Source organism: Pongo pygmaeus, chromosome 16 (assembly GCF_028885625.2).
Source record: "Pongo pygmaeus isolate AG05252 chromosome 16, NHGRI_mPonPyg2-v2.0_pri, whole genome shotgun sequence".
NCBI lineage: Eukaryota > Metazoa > Chordata > Mammalia > Primates > Hominidae > Pongo > Pongo pygmaeus.
Genome location: NC_072389.2, coordinates 26518778 through 26539067, shown reverse-complemented (window position 1 = coordinate 26539067; position 20290 = coordinate 26518778). Strand labels below are relative to the sequence as shown.

At 50.6% G+C, this 20290-nt stretch overlaps 2 protein-coding genes and 1 pseudogene across 23 annotated transcripts in view; 1 reads left to right on the top strand and 2 right to left on the bottom strand.

Moving 5' to 3' along the window:
* LOC129014668 (golgin subfamily A member 6-like protein 1) overlaps positions 1-4152 on the top strand; it is a 96295-nt gene extending 92143 nt beyond the window's left edge. For 7 of the 11 annotated variants that reach the window (XM_063653191.1, XM_063653190.1, XM_063653188.1 and 4 more), the window contains 4 exons: positions 643-701; positions 1032-1173; positions 1809-2945; positions 3603-4053. In XM_063653191.1, the coding sequence (XP_063509261.1) occupies positions 643-701; positions 1032-1173; positions 1809-2945; positions 3603-3665 (1401 nt within the window). In that variant the 3' untranslated portion in view covers positions 3666-4053. Of the gene's footprint in view, positions 1-642; positions 702-1031; positions 1174-1808; positions 2946-3602 lie in introns of all 11 variants that reach the window. The other 4 variants (XM_063653193.1, XM_063653186.1, XM_054452272.2 and 1 more) reach the window with 3 other exon arrangements.
* A 3237-nt stretch (positions 4153-7389) lies between these two features.
* Positions 7390-11300, bottom strand: LOC129014535 (uncharacterized; annotated as a pseudogene).
* Positions 11301-15231: 3931 nt separating this feature from the next.
* The window catches only part of LOC129014675 (E3 ubiquitin-protein ligase HERC2-like), a 46311-nt gene continuing 41252 nt past the window's right edge, over positions 15232-20290 (bottom strand). For 11 of the 12 annotated variants that reach the window (XM_063653206.1, XM_063653200.1, XM_063653201.1 and 8 more), the window contains 4 exons: positions 18265-18493; positions 18048-18172; positions 16508-16686; positions 15232-15466 (listed from right to left, as the gene is read on the bottom strand). In XM_063653206.1, coding sequence (XP_063509276.1) covers positions 15388-15466; positions 16508-16686; positions 18048-18172; positions 18265-18493 — 612 coding nt within the window. In that variant the 3' untranslated portion in view covers positions 15232-15387. Of the gene's footprint in view, positions 18178-18264; positions 18494-20290 lie in introns of all 12 variants that reach the window. The other variant, XM_063653210.1, reaches the window with a different exon arrangement.

The window sequence follows — 20290 nt, the reverse complement described above, 5'->3', positions numbered from 1 at the left end:
TATTAGCATAGTGCCTGGTGAAGCACTCAATAAAGGTTCCAACAGTGGTAGTAATAAGAATAATAACAATAACAATATTATCTGATCTCTCTGGGCCCCTGTTAGCCAGCCCTAAATTCAGTCTCTTTCCCTGTCCCTTCCACCTTCACTGAGTTCTTTGAAAAACAAATGAGGGCTGGGTGCTCTCGCTCATGCCTGTAATGCCAGCACTTTGGGAGGCCGAGGTGGGTGGGTCACCTGAGGTCAGGAGTTCAAGACTAGACTGACCAACATGAAGAAACTCCATCTCTACTAAAAATACAAAATTAGCCGGGTGTGGTGGCACACGCCTGTAATCCCAGCTACTCGGGAAGCTGAGGCAGGAGAATCACTTGGACCCAGGAGGGGGAGGTTGTGGTGAGCCGAGATTATGCCATTGCACTCCAGTCAGGGTAGCAAGAATGAAACTCTGCCAAAACAAACAAACAAACAAACAAATGAAAAACAAATGAGACCATGGGCTTGGAAATGCCTTGAGAACATGTCAGGTGTGATTGAGAGTGAGGGAGTGTTACTGTGGAGTAGTCACAGTAGCTGTTGTTCCTGGTCGTCCAGCTACTCCTCTGCCTGCTCTGTCTTGACTTAACCTTTCTCTATTTGCAGTACATCGAGGAGTTAACAAAGGAGAGGGACACCCTGAGTCTGGAACTGTACAGGAACACGTAGGATGGGGGAAGGTGGAATGGGAGGTCTGGGGGCCCTTAGCGTGGGTGGTGTGCTGGGAGGTGGGGGGTACAGGTGAGCATGGGGAGAGGCTCCTACAGGTTTTCATGTGTGCACAGGGAAGCTCTAGTTCCAGCTGTGTCACTGACTCATGGGGTAGCCTCAGGCAACTCATGTCTTCTCTCTGGCCTGCCACCTGTGACCTTTAATTCCTGGGGTCCCTTCCAGTGCCACGGTTCTGTGGTTGTGGGCTGAAAGTAGAGGGTTGATCACCAAAGCGGTCCTTTCTGTTCTTCGTTCATTCCTTTCTCTACTGCCTCTGGCCATAGCATAACCGATGAGGAGCTGAAGGAGAAAAATGCCGAACTACAAGAAAAACTTCGACTTGTAGAATCTGAAAAGTCTGAGATCCAGCTCAACGTAAAGGAGCTAAAAAGGAAGCTGGAGAGGGCCAAGCTCCTGCTGCCACAGGTGAGCGGCTGCAGCCCCGGGGGTTGTGGGAGCCCCACCCAGCTGGGACCATGGTCTAGGGATCATGCAGGGTATGGGGAGGCTCCTGCCAAGAGCTGGAAAATTTGGGTTCCTGTTCTGGTCCCACCATAGAATCCTCTAGAGTGTGCTAAAAATGTACAAATTGGGGCCCTGCCTGGGGAATCAGAATCTCAGAGTTAGTGCTTAAAATATTTTTTTAAAGGATACTGGATGAAAACCATTATTTTATAGATTACATTTATTTATTTATTTATTTTGAGTTGGAGTCTCACTCTTTTGCCCAGGCCAGAGTGCAGTGGCACAATCTTGGCTCACTGCAAGCTCCGTCCCCCGGGTTCACGCCATGCTCCTGCCTCAGCCTCCCAAGTAGCTGGGACTACAGGTGCCTGCCACCACACCCGGCTAATTTTTTGTATTTTTAGTAGAGACGGGGTTTCACCGTGTTAACCGGGATGGTCTCCATCTCCTGACCTCGTGATCCACCCACCTCAGCCTCCCAAAGTGCTGGGATTACAGGCGTGAGCCCCCGTGCCTGGCCTATAGATTACATTTATATGGCTAGCTCATGAGTCTGTTTCCTTCTGAGGTTCAAACCAACACTTTCACTATTCCAGCAGCAGCTGCAGGCGGAGGCTGACCACCTGGGTAAGGAGCTGCAGAGTGTGTCAGCAAAGCTCCAAGCCCAGGTGGAAGAGAACGAGTTGTGGAACCGCCTGAACCAGCAACAGGAGGAGAAGATGTGGAGCCAGGAGGAGAAGATACGGGAGCGGGAGGAGAAGATACGGGAGCGGGAGGAGAAGATACAAGAGCAGGAGGAGAAGATACGGGAGCAGGAGGAGAAGATGCGGAGGCAGGAGGAGATGATGCGAGAGAAGGAGGAGAAGATACGGGAGCTGGAGGAGAAGATACATGAGCAGGAAAAGATATGGGAGGAGGAGGAGAAGAGGCAGGAGCAGGAGAAGATATGCGAGCAGGAGAAGAGGCAGGAGCAGGAGGAGAAGATGTGGAGGCAGGAGGAGAAGATACACAAGCAGGAGGAGAAGATACAGGAGCAGGAGGAGAAGATGTGGAGGCAGGAGGAGAAGATGCATGAGCAGGAGAAGATATGGGAGGAGGAGAAGAGGCAGGAGCAGGAGGAGAAGATGTGGAGGCAGGAGGAGAAGATACGGGAGCAGGAGGAGATGTGGAGGCAGAAGGAGAAGATGCACCAGCAGGAGGAGAAGATACGGGAGCAGGAGGAGAAGATGTGGAGGCAGGAGGAGAAGATATGGGAGCAGGAGAAGAAGATGTGGAGGCAGGAGGAGAAGATACGGGAGCAGGAGGAGAAGATGGGGAGGCAGGAGGAGAAGATACGGGAGCAGGAAGAGAAGATGCACGAGCAGGAGGAGAAGATGTGGAGGCAGGAGGAGAAGATGCACGAGCAGGAGAAGATACGGGAGGAGGAGAAGAGGCAGGAGCAGGAGGAGAAGATATGGAGGCAGGAGAAGATACGGGAGCAGGAGAAGATGTGGAGGCAGAAGGAGAAGATGCACGAGCAGGAGGAAAAGATACGGGAGCAGGAGGAGAAGATGTGGAGGCAGGAGGAGAAGGTGCGGAAGCAGAAAGATATGATGCGAGAGCAGGAGGAGAAGATACGTGAGCAGGAGGAGATGATGCAGGAACAGGAGGAGAAGATGCGGAGGCAGGAGGAGAAGATGTGGGAGCAGGAAGTGAGGCTGCGGCACCAGGAGGAGAAGATGCAGGAACTGGAGGTGAGGCTGCAGGAGCTGGAGGAGAGGCTGGGGGAGCTGGGGCGGAAGGCCGAGCTCTGGGGGGAGCAGACGAAGGTGCGTGGAAACCCTGGAGATCATACAGAACGACCTCACCACAACTTAGCAGATGGTGGTTGGCTCCCTCTGCTTTTCCACCAGTCTGTGGCCTACAGTTTAAATGGTGGGAAGAAGGGTGTGAGATTTGAGGCTGGGGAGGGAGGCATGGGCCTCTAGGCAAGGGAGGCAGTCATTTAGGCCTGGAGGAAGGGGCCAGGGCAAGGGGCCTGGGCAGGCGACAGAGCCCCGCAGTGCCCTCGCCACCCTGTTTATGGGCCCAGAATCTGGAAGCCAGCCACTACCTACCCTGACGCCTATCCTGCAGGTGGAGCTGAAGAGCCAAGAGGCTCAGAGTCTGCAGCAGCAGCGAGACCATTACCTGGGTCACCTGCAGCAGTGTGTGGCCACCTATCAGCAGCTGGCCTCTGAGAAGGAGGCACTGCCCAGCTGCAGCAGCAGGAAGCTCAGGGCGAAGCGGTGGCCGAGGTGGCCCACCAAGAGTTGCAGGAGACCCGGTTGAGGGAGGTGATGAGGGCGGGGCCCCAAGCGGGATGACCTGGCAACCTCCGTGCCTTCTCACTCTCTTTCCTGGCCCCTTAGGAGCACCTGGAAGCTGCCATCTACCGAGCAGATGACAAGAACGCACAAACAATAAACATGTAAAAGCCGGCAGCAAGGCCTGGAGAAGAGTAAGCTGCCACGTGACTGTTTAGAATAGAGTCTGAGCACAAACCTGAAAAAAAACATTTATTTATTTTAAATTGTGGCAAAATACTAGCCAGGCACGGTGGCTCATGCCTGTAATCCCAGCAACTTGGGAGACCGAGGTGAATGGATGACCTGAGGTTAGGGGTTCAAGACCAGCCTGGCCAATACAAAAATTAGCCGGGCATGGTGGCGCGTGCCTGTAATCCCAGCTACTTGGGAGGCTGAGGCAGGAGAATCGCTTGAACCTGCGAGGCAGACGTTGCAGTGAGCTGAGATCGTGCCACTGCACTCAAGCCTGGGTGACAGAGCGAGACTCCGTCTCAAAAAAAAAAAAAAAGTTCTTCCTTACATGTATGTTTCTATTGTGTTTTTTCTTGGTCTTTCTCGTTTAGTCTTGTGTTGTCTTATGGCATTCCTAATAAACTTTGTTCTGCCTCCAGAGAGTATTGACTTTGACTTTATGGCACACAACTGGAGTAAGGGCACATCGCCTTCATCTAGTTTGGGACTAAGCTGGTTCAAAGCAAGTTTTAGGTTTTATGATGGCTGGTCTATGTTTTATTCATTTGGACTCCTAGGGGTGGCCCTTCCAGGGTCCCCACCGAGGTCCCATCTCCTTCCTGGGACCCAAATTCTCATTAGATCATTTCAGCCCTGTGAGAGTGCCAAACATTCAGGTAGGCTCTCCAGCCCCTTAAGTACTACTTCATACTCAGTTTCTTAGCCTCTTAGCCCTCTACTGTTGACCAATCACCAAATGTGGGAAAAGCACCACAGACTGTCAGGGTCACCTCCTAGGCATGGTCACTCAAGTTCTGGCTGAGGTTTTCAGTTACCTTTCAACAATTGTTTTTGATTGGGGGCAGGGCACATTTTTGTCCAGTTTTTCTAACTGCTCTTGTGGGGAGGCGAATCTGTCACAAGCTCCTCTGCCTTTAGTGAAAGTTGAAAACCTCCATCTGTCCTTTTTTTGTTGTTTTTGAGATGGAGTCTCGCTCTGTTGCCCAGGTGCTAGTGCGGTGGCACGATCTCTGCTCACTGTAACTTCTGCCTCCTGGGTTCAAGCAATTCTCCTGCCTCAGCTTCCCAAGTAGCTGGGATTACAGGCGTGTGCCACCATGCCTGGCTAATTTTTTTGTATTCCTTTAATAGAGACAGGATTTCACCATGTTTTCCAGGCTGGTCTCGAGCTCCTGACTCAGGTGATGTACCTGCCTCAGCCTCCGAAAGTGCTGGGATTACAAGTGTGAGCCACTGCGTCCAGCCCATCTGTCTTTTAAAAAAATGTTTTTAATTGGAGGTATAATTTATATTCAGTGAAATGCACAGATCTGGTTTACATTTTGATGAGTTTTAACTCATTTAACATTACCCATGGAACCTACCTCCTTTGAAGATACAGAGTATTTCTATCATCCAGAAAGTGTTCCTGTGCTTTCATCCTGTCCGGCACTCCCCCAGCAGCTGATGAACATGCTGAGGATATTGGTACTGGATTCTGGCCACCCCAAAAGAGCTGCTTTGAGAAGGTTTACCCAGCACTAAATCCCTGCCTGCTCTCTCAAAATTTCCATCTTTAAGGTGGTTGTACCTATAACCCTCCCTCATCAACTCAATAGATAGATAAACAAACCCTGAAAAATAAACTCCCCTTCCTGGCCCAGCAGCCCACAGCCTAATATTGACTGTATTCCCAGGCTTTCAGAAATGGAACTCACCTGCCGGTTCACCCTCACTAGGGCGGCAGCTGCACAGGAGCAGCTGGGCTCACCCATTAAGCCAGAAGCCAATAGCTGGACAGTGACACTCAGACCCCAGCCTGGGCCAGCCTGGCTGAAAGCCCCCTTCTTTCCGTCCCACTCTGGAGAGAGGGGGCGGAGCATACACAACTCTACTGCCCTCTGCATCCTTCAGCTGTGCTTCCTCCTGGGAGAGGGAGCCGCTCATTAATTTGGCCAAAGCCTTCTTGAGGGCTGTAGGTTTCACAGGCTGGGTGTGTGGGGCCCACCGTTCTAGAGAGAGAGGCTGGTGTGTCAGAAGGCAGCCACCTGGCCAGAGGAGGGTCAACCCCCTTGGTGACCTCCTTCCCCCGGCTGGACACAGCGTCCTGCACTCTCTACATGTGACTGTTCCCCTCAGAGCTGCTTCCAGGGGAGGGGTTCTAACCCTGTGGGTGGGGACATTGTGTCACTTTACAGTGGGCCATGGCTCCCTCTGACATCGCCAACTCAGAGGCAGTAGAGAGAAGATGAGAAATTCCCTGGCCCCTCCTCCCTCAGCACCCCCACCTCTGCACACGTCCACATATGGAGGCCCTGACAATGGGCCCTGGGAGTGCCACCACCTGCGCCTCCTTTCCATGCCTGCAGCAGCCATGTCCACTCTCCAGACCCTCACCCGCCTGGCTCAGTAGACGCTGCACTGCCTGTGGTCCTGCACCTACACCTGGGCCTCTGTACCCGTCAGTTCCCCCAGTCTGGTTCTTATTTTCCCCAACAAGTAGGGAGCCTGTAAGGACACCTGTTGAGCAAGCTGGGGGAGAGAGTAGGGTGGGGCTGGGGGGATGAGGAGGAGAAGCTCATGGTCATGCTGGAGACTCAGCTGAGCAGAGTCTCTGCAGGCCCCTTGGCTGCCTAGCCAGTGGTGATCCCACCCCCACCCTCATTTCTTCTTTGTTAACAAAACCATGACCTCATTAAATACTGGACACCTATAAACCTCATGGACCCTCCTCCAGCCTCCCCACCGTGTACTGGTCAGTCTAAGTCAACTCTAGTCATTTCATTCCTCTGGACATTGACTGCTTGGGGCTTGGGCATGAGCTGCCTCTTTGCCTGAGCCTCAGCCACAGGTATCCTCTGTACCTACCACGCTGATGCACTGGGCCAGGGAGAGCTCCGTCTCGATGGAGATGAGCTGTGAGGAGGTGGCGGCTGGGTGGATCAGGTTGTGGTAACGGGTTTTGTTCAGAAGGTCATCCATCAGTTTCTGCTCGGCATGGGCCACGCGGCAGTCCCCTGGGTAAACACACAGACATGCTGGGCCCTTGTGCAGCTGTCCCCCACTGCAGCTGACAGCTATGAAGCAGGAGCTGAGAGGGCCAGGGAGCACAGACACCCTGAGAGCTGGCTGAAGCAGTGAAGGCGCTGGTGGGCCTTTCTTTCCCTGGGGACTTCAAATGACATTAATGACAGAGCTCAGCTACCTCCTCCCCATGCCATACCTCTTCCTCCTCCCCCTCCCTCGATCAATGAACAGCATCCCACGCTCTACACATCTGATACAAAACTGGGTGTCTCTTCCTGACTCCCCCCTTGGTTCATCCAAGTAGCCCCCAAGTCCTGTCTGTCCTCCCATCTCCACGGCTACAGCCATGTCCCTGCCTCCCCCACCCTGCCCACCTTCTATTCTTTCCACCTGCACTCGGCCCCTGCCATCCGTGTGCCATACAGTGGCAGACTGGTCTTTCTACAGCAAGCTGGTGCAGAACTGGGTCTGAGGTGGTGCTTTCCCTATGAAGAGACAGGGCCTACATGGGGGGATTTTCTGGGTTCAGAGTTAGACCTACAGAGTGCAAGGTTTCTCTGAGGCACCAAATGGAGGGGTCGAGCTAGCAGCTGGCTCCTGGTCTGGAGCTTCAAGGAAGGGTCTCAGCTCAGAGCCACATTCAATAGCCGGCTTACATGCAGCCTCCGGCAGGGAGCCCCTGGAGCTTCCACAGCCTCAGATCTGCCCCTCTGCATACCCCAGATCTCTTGCCAAGGGGCGTTTGGGTCTTCATGTCATCTCCCTCCCATGTCTGGGAGTAAAGGTGAGGTGCAGGGACTTGCGCTTGTGTACTCTGGTGTCTTAAGGGAGAGTGTGTCAAGTAGAGTGGAGGCGGCTTGGAAAGAGGGAGACTCAGAGGAGAGTGAAAGACACATGACCAGGCGAGCCTGGGAGCAGGAAAAGAGAGTGAGCAGAGGAAACCGCTGGGTCAGGGGAGCAGATGGGAGGATCAGGGAATGAGGGTGGCTGGAGATGTGGGGGTGGGGACACTGGTGAGGGGCTGCCTGGCTCGCCAGGCTCAGGAGTCAGTTACATCCTCCCACAAGGGCCAGGTCATCTAGTCGCCCCAAAGCCCTCTCTCTGTGGGTGGGACCAGAGGGCCAAGAGCACAGATAACCCAGTTGAGCAGGACTGAGGCGGACTCAGGTGGGTGCTGGGCTGGACTCCTGGCTCTGGGGAGCAGCCGCCACCCTGCCTACTGCATCCACTTTCCAACTCGCTGCCTATCTGAGCAGATGCAATATTGGGCACCTTGTGAAACATGCTCCTGGTGCACCTGCTGCCTGCTGCGCCTCCTGCAGAGCGCCCAGGCTCTCCAGAGGGGATTCCTGTAGAGGCTTGGCCTAGATTCTGAGTCCTGCCTCTCATACCCGGGGCTGCTACCCCAGAGGCCAGCTGCTTGAGTACCCTGGAAACTAGTCTGTAGCCCCAGGCTACAGCTGGGTCCATCCCACAGCCCTTCTTTAGTGTATCTATTTGGACTGACTGCTCAGTTCATAGAGAGGGGTGTGTCTTGCCCCAGCCCATCTGGCATGTCTAAGGCAGCTGTGGGGTCAGAATCTGCAGCTCCCAGCCCCCAGCCCTGCAACAGTAGGAGAGGCTGGACCCCACATCTCTGAAGTCCCACTGGGCTGGTGCGAGCGGGCTCCCGAGTCCAGAGCTGCTCTGCAGGCTGTGGGGCTCATGCACCAGCTTTGAACCCACCTGATGTGCTCAGGTTGCTCACCTTTGGGCCTGTCCTGACTCTCAGGCATTCGGCTGAGCCTGAGGGCCTCTCCCTCATCTTGACCACCAGCTACAGGCTCTGACTTAGAGGTTCCCAGAACCTTAGACCATTTGGCCGGTCCCCCATTTCTCACCTGAGGAAACTGAGACCAGAGAGGGGAAGCAACTTTCTCAAGGACCCCCAGCAATTCAGAGGCAGAACCAGGTCTAGGAGCCTCTTCTCGATAGATTTTCTCCCTGTCCCCAAGCCTTCTTTAGTGCCTCATTAACTTCCCTGTAAGGAAACTGCCCCCCTGAGGCTGGAAATGGTGCTGTCCAGAGTGGTGTGCGACAGTGACTGCGCCTGTGTTTCTACTCGTGAGTGTGTATGGGGGTGGGGATGGGGGGGGAATAAACGGCAGGGATTCTGGGGGCTGGATGCACTCCACCTCACCCCAAAAAGGGGCGCAGGAGAGCCCAGCCAAGCACAGCACATGCTTCGACTTTCCAATCTGCTGAATGCCTGTGAGGCCGGCTGGGCCCAGAAGACAAGGGACAGGCCTTACCCCATAGATGGCAGGGGGGGCCCAAGATGGGTGGAAGCTTCTGCTGCAACTTTGGGGGTCACATCCCAGCCCATGGGCTGACACTTAAGCAGAAAAAGCCACCTCTAGGAGTCAGTCATGATCTAGTGATTCTGATGAGGAGGGGCCCCATCAGCCTGTGTCCAGGGTCTTGTCTGGGAAAAACTGCTCCCTGGCAGAAAGAGGCTAATAATTTGAGAGGAAGCCATAGCTGAAATCCTAAACTGTGTGACTGTGTGTGTCCAGTTTGAAAAAGCGTATCTGACCTAAACATTTATATTGAAAAAATGGAAAGATATTCCCCTTGTTTTGGAATACAAACTACAGAAAGCAACACTTAACAGAATCTCATCAGAAACGTCAGATTCTGCATCTGGAAAGGCACAGTGATTTTCAACTGCGGTGTGTGTCCTCAACTGAGGAAGGGAAGGTGAGATTTATACTTAGTAAAAGGCAGCTATGAATTTACCTTTTATAAAGAGCTTGCTATATACTATTAGTGCTTTTCAATCATGTCAGAATCAGCCAGATGCTTGTGGAAATGCAAATTCCCAGGCTTCATTCCCAGAGATTCTGGTCCTGTGAGCCTAGGGTGGGGCCCAGAAATCTCTATGGGGTGGTGCAGGCTGCCCCAGGACCACACCAACAAACACTGCAACTGGCCCCCACACATCCCAGTCCACAAATATGCAGGCAGGCATCTTATCTCCACAGAACAGATAGGGAAACTGAGGTCCAGAGTGGGGAAAGAAACGTCACGGGGCCACCCAGCAAGTAGTAGCAGAGCCACGATACACCCACTGTCTGCAGACACCATCTCTGATGACAGCTCCACCTCCCCACAGGAATCTTGCCTACCCCCACCCCTACCTCCTGCTGCCCGTATGGTGGGTCTCTGTCCAAGGAAGATGTATCCTAGGTCCTCTAGGCTGACTGGGGCTCAGAGGAAACCTTGGCCCAGAGTGTAGGAGCTAGAAGGGTCCTTGGAATTCATGTGGGGAATTTGAGGCCCAAAGAAGGCAGTGCACATTTGAACTCTGTCTGGAGAAGGGCTGGGTCTCCTTCCTGAGTGGTACGTTTGACTTCACCAGCCTGGCCCTCAGTCAAGCTGGCTGTCCAGGCCCGCCACACCTCAGGGTGGGTGACCAGAGGCGGTGGTGCCATAAAACACATTTCCTGGGAGATCCACCCCCAAAGCTCAAAACATTCCAGGGCTGGTGAGTTGGGCAAGCCCCCTTCCCTCTCAGCCCAGTTTCCCCATCTCTACAACAGCTGTGCTGGTGGAGACTTCTCCCTGAGACTGAGCCGCAGATTTTCTCCTGGGTGCCTACACCACCCACGTTGCCAGCTCCTCTGTGCCCACTCTTCAAGAAACTCAGCTCTCAGGTAAGGAAGGTGCCTTGGCTCTATCAGGAGCAGGAGCTGGTGCACCCCCAGCCTCCCAGACCAGTGGGGATGGCCCGGGCTGCCTATAAAGCTGCTGCCCAGCCCAGAGACACCCACCTGGGAGGGTGGCCCTGGCCCTCACAGCGGCTCTGAGAAGAGGCGGCCCCCACTCCAAAACTGGCAGAGCCACCCACGCCTTCCCTCAGCCCAAAGAGGCTTTTAGGAAAATGAATCATCTCAGGTTCAAACCCATGGGGTTGCTGAAAGACAAGAAAGTGCGGGGCGAGCTGGCGCGAGGGAGCGCTGCTCCATGCAGACTTTGCAGGGAGGGCACTTAGGAAAAGGGACTGGAGTCTGGGAGGGTGACTAGCTCAGGGTTAAAGGGAGGGGATGGAGCTGGAGTGAGCTGGCCTCGTCCTCCCCCTTGGGCCTTCCAGCCTGGGCTCAGGCGATTCAAAGGAGCGAGCACCTCCCTCTCCCGGCCAGGGAGTTCTTGCCACATTCTTCAATCAGTACCATTCCCTTGGGGGCTGAGTGACAGCACCCACCTCCAGACCTGGCTGGAACTGCTGTCTCAATTCTAGATCCAAAAGAACCTCTGGCAGCTTCTCCATCTCCCTCTCAGTCCAGCCTCACCTCTTCGCCCGTGGAGGAGCTCCAACAGCTGCTCTCGCAACTGGAGGAACAAGGCAGGAAGGGCAGGGTCTGAAGAAGGAACCACCTTCGAAACGCAGCTCTGCCACCTTCTCTCCAGGACTCTTAGGCTTGCTATCCTATTGCGCCCTCGACATCCTTTTGCTATAATCTGGCATGTTGACATATAGTCTTTAAAAGCAACAACACTGTTGACGTGGAGCAGACTTCCCATTTGGGATGGTCTGGAGAAGTTAGGTTTGAGGGCATCCTCTCTTCTGCAAACTGCAGCAGTAATAGATGAGATATACAAAGTAAATAAAGGCCACACGCGGTGGTCACGCCTGTAATCCTGTAATCCCAGCACTCTGGGAGGCTGAGGTAGGAGGATCACTTGAAGCCAGGAGTTCGAGACCAGCCTGGCCAATATGGCAACACCCTGTCTCTACTAAAAATATAAAAATTAGCTGGGCATAGTGGTGCACACCTGTAGTCCCAGCTACTCAGGAGGCTGAGGCAGGAGAATCACTTGAACCCGCAAGGCAGAGGTTGCAGTGAAACGAGATCCCGTCACTGCATTCCAGCCTGGGTGAGAGAGTGAGACTCCATCTCAAAAAACAAAAATAAAAAATAAAGTACATAAAAAAGACATGCCCAGGCTGAAAAATAAGTTAATCTTTATCTCCATGAACGAAAAGCAGAAAAGAAATGCAAAGTGGTTGGAGGCTGAAGAGCCTGGACCCTGCTGGGCTTTGGGAACCAATGATGGTGGCAGGTCCTTTGGGATAAAGAGGGACCAAATGACTCCTAGCTAGAAGCTGGGAGCTTGGGTGTACCCCAGTACTTGAAAGGATGCTGGCCGGGCGCAGTGGCTAATGCCTGTAATACCAGCACTTTGGGAGGCCGAGGGAAAGTAACTCTTACATCAGTGTGAAAGCAAATCAGACAGGACAGGGGAACATGGAGGGGAGGAGAGCCAAACCAGGGCCTGGTTCCACCCGCCCCATTGGGCCAGAAGCACAAGTGGTTCTCTGCACAACATCAAGAGTGAGGACATGCTTTCAGCTCCACTTTAACTCAGGTTCCTAATGTGACAGCAGGCTTGTCAATCCCACTTGCCTCCGTGGCTCACACCAGAAAACCACCAGCAGTGTGAGTAAGGACAGAAGCAGGAGACAGAGGAGCCAGGGTTTGGGAATCCCACAGCAACCCACAGGCCCTCATCACACACGGCAAGGATGTGCCCTCACTGGGCTCACCACCACCACCAGACAGCACCTTCACTACCTGATAACCTGCCTGGGTAACACCACTGTAACACAAGAAACAGGTCTAGAATCTAGCATGTAGGCTATACCTGAAGGAGTAAAAGATGGTAATAAAATACGATAAAATTTTTATTTCTTTAATATAAAATTTAGAGCCATAATCAAAATGTGTAATTCTGACGGGGTTCACTACTTATGAAAACTTCACAGCCCTCTATTTTCAAATGTAAATGGTATTCCACGGCTCCTCGCCAGCATGTAACTAGAGTTACTCTGAAATCCATATCACAGCTTATTTTTGGCAAGCGGCGATTTCTTCAACCCATGTTTTCCAAGGGAAAAAAGGACATGAAATGTTTCCAAAAGTTTCTTACAATCTTTAGATAACCTACTGCTCAACAACTGCATCCTCCAAGTCAACACATCAAGAATCCTTCAATCACAAACACTTAAGGTGAGAAAACGGTGTCTATCCATGCGGGAGAGGGACACGTTATCCATGCTTATGAAGACAGCCTGGATATCGGCTACTGAAAAACTGTGAATGCATCTTCCTTTTTCTACTTTCCAAAATTTTTGTGAGGTGATACTTATTTCTATGTTTGTTTCTATTCTTTTTATTTTGTATTTTTTAGTAGGTACATCCTTATTATAAATCTACTGTAGAACCAATGTCCCATACAGGACTCCACATGCCACAGGAACCAAAAAGTCACATGCAGCGAAGATGAAGACACAGCAGACAACCTGTGTGGACACCACAGAGCCACCTGCCCAGGACACCAGTGGAGCCACAAGTGCAATTCAAAATGTTCTTAGTCATATTAATAAACATGGCCAGGTGCGGTGGCTCATGCCTGTAATCCCAACACTTTGGGAGGCTGAGGCGGGCAGATTACCTGAGGTTGGGAGTTCAAGACCATCCCGGCCAACATCGTGAAACCCCATCTCTACTAAAAATACACAAATTAGCCAGGTATGGTGGCATGCATCTGTAGTCCCAGCCACTCAGGAGGTTGAGGCAGAAGAATCATTTGAACCTGGGAGGCAGAGGCTGCAGTGAGCTGAGAATGTGCCACTGCACTCCAGTCCAGGCAACAGAGTGAGTCTCCATCTCAGGGGGAAAAAAAATTGTTCTTAGTCACATTAATAAAAGTAAACACACACACACACACACACACACACACACACAGATAAAAATTGTAATAATGGCTGGGTGCAGGGGCTCATGCCTGTAATCCCAGCACTTTGGGAGGCCAAGGTGGGCAGATTACTTGAGATCAGGAGTTCGACACCAGCCTGGCCAACGTGGTGAAACTCTTGTCTCTACAAAAATACAAAAATCAGCCAGGCGTGGTGGTGTACATCCATAGTCCCAGCTGCTCGGGAGGCTGAAGCAGAAGAATTACTTGAACCCAAGAGGCGGAGGTTGCAGTGAGCCAAGATTGCACCACTGCACTCTGGCCTGGGCAACAGAGCAAGACTCCATCTCAAAAATAAAAAATAATTTTAATAATGTATCATACTTATCCCAACAGACTGAAAATCTTACCATTTCAACATGAAATATAAGAAAAATGATTGAGATATTTTACATAGGTTATTTCATATTAAGTCCTCAAAAACCATCAGCATAGCTTACATATGTAGCACATTTCAATTTGCAGTGAAATTTGCATTGAAAATATCTGATCTGCACTTAGACTCATAAAATATATAGTTGACAAAGGAGACTCACGTGGCCAAGTGACATTCTTAAATGCTTTCTAATAACAGAATCAAGTTTTTAAACCTGCATTTTAATTAATAAAAATTAGATGAAATATTCAGTGTCTCAGCTACGACGGACACACTTCAAGTGCTGATCAGCAAACGGTGTGAGTGCCGGCCAGACTAGCCAATGCAGGCTACACCGCTGCAGCTGAAACAGGCCAGTCTCTCTGCGCACGGGAACAGTCTGGGCAAGCAGGAGATGGGAAACGGGCGCTGCCCTCGTGAGAACAAAGGACCCACAACAGGAACCCTGCACTCACCCCCTGCCAAAGACACCAACAGCCCACGACGCAGCCTCCTCACAAAAGGGAGAGGCATTCAAGAACTTAGAAAATCACCTCTTCCTGGAAAATGCTCACTTTAAAACTTTGCACGTAACTTTACACTTTAATTACAAGGTTTTTAACATCCATTTTCTCATGTCTTCTGAACTCTGTGAAAGTAAACACAGCTTTTATTCTTACTCCTATAGTTACTGTGTTAGAAGTTCACCTATGTGAACAAGCTGTTGCAACTGAAATTTTCTGAGAACAAATCTCCAGCTCTTTCCATTAACACAAACTATTAAGTTTAGTTCTCTAATTTCCATTGCTTAAAGGCCAGAATGTGTGAAATATGCATTATCAGATTAGAAAAACAAAACACCAGAAAAATATTTTGCAAAATAGCATTTGCTAAACTCTATGATAGAAACTAGCTCTAAAACTTCCTGTTTCAAAATTTCACTGTGTGTCCACTAAGTTAGTTTTTCTGGCTGTGGACAGCAGGCCCACCACACGCCGCAGGCCCACCGCACGCCGCAGGCCCACCGCACACTGCAGATGCACCCCATGACACAGGCCCGCCGCACGCCGCAGGCCCACCCCACACCACAGGCCCACCCCACGACACAGGCCCACCCCACGACACAGGCCCACCCCACGCCGCAAACGCACCCCACGCCGCAGGCCCCCCGCACGCCGCAGGCCCACCCCACGCCGCAGATGCACCATGCCCCCCATGAACAGGCCAGCTGAGAGCTGCGGCCACTGCCCAGGGCTCCCTGCTCTGTGCTCAGCTGCCTGATCCAACCTGCCAGGGCTCTGCTTTCTATATGTGTAGAAACAAAAAACCAGGAGCATGATGTGACAAAAAGCAGATTTTTATTAAACAGAGGTACAAATGTGTTTCATTTTCTAATAAATCTCTTTCACAAATCACCTTGTTTTTTCGCTCTTCTTGAATGATCATTTTAGACAACACTGTCTGACTGTTTTGGCTTCTGCCAAAGTTAGTCTCTGTTCACAGGCTGAGTCTGACTTCTTCCCACCTCCTCCTAGTCGGGCCTTCCAAAACAATGCTCACCATTCTTTCACATTGACTTTGGTTTTGAAAAGAAAAGTTATCTTACAAAGTAGTATGTATAACTCTGTAATATATGAAGCGAGGCAATGATACAACCAGTTTTAAAAATAACCTTCCATGATGATTTTCATTTACATCCACCTGCTTATTAGCAAGAATCTTTTTACAGGTTTACTGCACACCCAATTTCTCTTCTGGAAAAACTTTTGAACATCATCATGCCCTCCAACTTCTCCTCTCACCTATATTTAAAAGGGTCTGCTCTTTACCCTAAAATCTATACTAGGTAATTTTCAGAATATTCCTTCAATCATCAAACAAAGTTTTGAGATCCTCGTGCTGGATTTCACTATCTTAATATGAAAACCAATAATCACCTATTAAAATTCAATACAGGCCAGGCACAGTGGCTAACGCCTGTAATCCCAACATCTGGAGAGGCCAAGGCAGGTGGATCACCTGAGGTCAGGAGTTTGAGACCAGCCTGACCAATATGGTAAAACCCCATCTCTACTAAAAACACAAAAATCAGGCAGGTGTGTTTGCAGACACCTCTAGTCCCAGCTACTCGGGAGGCTGAGGCAGGAGAATAGCTTGAACCCAGGAGGTGGAGGTTGCAGTGAGCCAAGATCGTTGACACTGCACTCCAGCCTGGACGATAGAGAGAGACTCCGTCACAAAAAAAAAAAAAAAAAAGTTAGTAAGTAAAATAAAGAGGCCAGGCGTGGTGGCTAATGCCTATAATCCGAACATTTTGGGAGGCCAAGGTGGGTGGATCACCTGAGGTCGGGAGTTCAAGACCAGCCTGACCAACATGAAGAAACCCCATCTCTACTAAAACTACAAAATTAGTGGGGCGTGGTGGCGCACGCCAGTAATCCCAGCTGCTCGAGAGGCTGAGGCAGGAGAATTACTTGAACCTGGGAGGCGGAGGTTGCGGTGAGTCAAGATTGCGCCACCGCACTCTGGCCTGGGCAACAAGAGCGAAATTCTGTCTCAAAAATACAAAAAAAAGTAAATAAATAAAACACAATACAATACAGCTAATACGATTTACCTAAGATGCTGTTGTATGAGCTGAACCAGAGGCAAACAATGTTTGCCAGAAGACTCACAGATCCCCGTATTAATAAGGTCTTTATCCAATGGAGTCCTGCTTCTATGAAATGCTGAGGCATTTGCTTCCTGTTCATCAATTTCTTTTTCCTTCTGTGCTTCTTTCTTGGCTTCAATATCCTGTAATTCATAAACAGAAATTGTTTACAAGTGATCTCATTAGCAGGTGTGAAGACACACAGGCTGGCTGAGCCCTGACCCCAATGCCAAGCTATCCCAGCCTCTGTGGCTGCCGCACACACCTACCCACAGGCCTCCACCTGCCCTGTTGGAAACCCCAACACAGTTGTGCAGTTTCAAACACTGTCTTCTGTTTACAGATCCAAGGTCCAGGCTGCCTCTGCTGATGCTCTCCAGCCTCCTTCTGTGAAGTCCCTAAAATCCTTAACCCTGCATACTGTCTCTCACAAAACCCAATGTGATCTGCCCCACACATGCAGCATCCAGCTGCTCTGCAAGGACAAGAAGGAGCTAGAATTCTCACACACAGAAGTCCTGGCTCAAATGTAAATGGCAGAGCCACTTGGGAAACTATGAACACACACTGACCCCAGAACCTAACAAATTCCACTCCAAGTGTTTACCCAAAGGGAGGACATATGTTCACTAAAGTACTTGTTCACAGCACAATCGTGGCAGCTCTACACGGCCAAAAACAAGAAAGCCTGGACGTGGTGGCTCACGCTTGTAATCCCAACACTTTGGGAGGCCAAGGTGGGGGGATCCCGAGCCCAGGAGTTGGAGACCAGCCTGTGCAACACAGTAACACCTTGTCTCTACAAAAAAAAATCAAAAAACTAGCCCGGCATGGTGACATGCCTGTGGTCCCTGCAACATAGGAGGCTGAGGTGGGAGGATCCTGTGAGCCTAGGAGGACAAGGCTGCAGGTCACTGTATACAGCCTGGGTGACAGAGCAAGACCCTGTCTCAAAAAAAAAAAAAAAAAAAAGAAAACAAAAACCAAAAACAATGTAATGTCCTTCAATAGGAGAATGAACTAACAAAGAGTACTACACCCAGAAAATGGAAAACTTCCCAATAATAAAAACGAAGTCACAATAGACACATCAGTGAGTGAATCTGAAAATCATTCTCCAAGGCCAGGCAGGAACGAGTGCATACTATACAGTTATATTGCTGCGACACTCAGAGCAGGCGAAATGCATCTCATCTGAGGGCAGGGGAGTATCCTGGCTGCAAGTGCCAAGGGCATAGGGATATTTCCGGGTGACGGGAATGGTCTACCTGAGTAACAGGTTATCTGTTAACTTCACTGAAACAGGCAACATGCAGTATTTTATCACAATTAAATCATCTCAATAATTTTTAAAATTAGCACATAAAAGAATTTTAATTTAAGAAAATACTTGGATATGATAAAAGTTGAGTGTTTTACTGTTTGCAGTTATTCTTCACATGTGTGAGTGTGGTATTTCCGATCTCAGCGCACCACCAGGTCACGTGTGCCTCCAAGGCCATACCTGGATCTCCGCAGTAATGGCTGCGTGTAAGGCTGACTCCAACCCTCCAGCAGCCATCAAGCTGCCCACCAGAAGATCAATCATGAATCGACGACCTGGACTTATGTTCACTTCATTGCCTGAAACTGAACTAGAAAGTGTGTGCCAATTTGAGTGAAACGCCATCCCCTCCCAGCACCCTGACCCATGCCGTCTCCTGTTCCTTCCCCGAGCCCACCTGCGCAGGGCAGGAGAGCAGAGAGCGCCCGGGCCTGCTTCTCGGCAGTGGGCAGCAGCACGGACCAGCCGCTCTGCAGCATGGCCTGGGAGGCTGAATGCACGGTGCTCAGCATGCCTGTGCTGCTGGCCAGGGTCACCACCGTCTGCTTCAGGCTGTTCAGGAGGACGCTGCCCAGACCTAAACCAAGGAATTCCGGGTCAACCTGGTGACTAATGGCAGCATGCAACTGAAAGGAGAAAAACAATTTTCACTTAGAACCCCTAAAAATGAGTGAATTTCAAAGTCTTATTAAACACCGAATAAAACTCAATTTGAAGTATTATTTAAATAGACAAAATAACTTCTCAGCTTATGTATTTTTAAAAACTGGACTAAAAAAACTCTTACCCACAATAGTTGAAGTATTTTCTAGGGGAATTTTTGTAACCCCACTATGAACACATACATGGAAAAGCTCAAGATCAGCAGAAGAGCTAAACAACTAGCAACAGCAACCTCCACCCCACCCCAACCATCTGCACCAAACACAAATAATGGCTACAATGTAACCACAAAAGCTGCCACAGGCGGTGGCTCATGCCTGTAATCCCAGCACTTTGGGAGGCCAAGGTGGGAAGATTACTTGAGATCAGGAGTTCAAGACCAGCCTGGCCAACATGATGAAACCCCATCTCTATAAAAAAATCAGCCAGGTGTGATGGTACACACCTGTAGTCCCAGCTACTTGGGAGGCTGAGGCAGGAGAATCACTTGAACCTGGCAGGCCAAGACTGCACCACTGCATTCCAGCTAGGGTGACAAAGTGACACTCTGTCTTAAAAAAAAAAAAAAGCTGCTAAAAATTAGATTGCGGAGCTGAGAGTACACAAGGAAACTCCTCAAGTGCAAAACCGAAATTCACATGGGCACACACAGCAGGAATCAAGAGGTTCCGGGCTCTGAAAGCAGAGCCAAGCCGCCAGGCTTCAGCACAACCTCCCACACGGGAATGCACACAACAACCCACTGAACCCGAGCTTCCTGCAGAAGGCTGGGAGCCACTCAGGATCACCTGCCTGCCAGCCAACCACAGCCAGGGGGCAACGCACTGCCCGTCCCAGGCTCTGGGTAGCAAGAGGCCCCACGAGAAATGAGAGACCCGGCCCTGCCCTGGGAGTAGAAGTGAAATCAAAAGCACACCACTCATCTAGGTATAGATATCACAGGTCAGGAAATGACCACCGACACTCACCTAGAGTCTGTGAAACCTACAGAACCCTCAGGACCCCGGAGAGGCAAATGCAAAACCATATGCTGGGACACCTCGACAGCCTAAGACATACACGAGGCCACGCCCCACAGCACCGACCAGAACAGAAACATCACTGAAAACCAGGAGGGGCAGCAAACACCTGGGCTGCACCCACGCAAATGCCAGGATGCCACAGGTATGGTGATAAACGCGTGCTACAGAGGACTAGAGAAGCACACTTCAGACCTCTGCTCAGTTCATTACTGCAACTAAACACTACACTCAGTTCTGTACATTCTAGAAGCAGGGCAAAAAGGGGAGGGGCTGGAAGAGGGACATGACGGGTTGTTACACAGAAACCACTGTAATAAAAGGGAAAAATTACTATGTCGAGAAAACTGTGGTTCCTGTCATTAAGTTAGAGGGTTTTATTACAAAGACAAAAGATGATGATCAAACACTTCAGCTTTAGTTTTGCCAGGGAGGAAGACTTTTGCAGCTTTTATTTTGACCGTAACCATAACCTTCATGGTGAGGAAAGGAAGGTATTGCTTTGGGAGCCGAGCTTACTGAGTAGATCAAGCTTGTCCAACCCATGGCCTGAGGGCAGCACAGGGCCCAGGACGGCTTTGAATGCGGCCCAAAGTAAAATTTCTTAAAACATCATGAGATATTTTTGGGATTTTTTTCTAAGCTCATCAGCTATCGTTAGTGTATTTTATGTGTAGCCCAAGACAATTCTTCTTCCAGTGTGGCCCAGGGAAACCAAAGACCGGACCCTCTTGGTGCAGG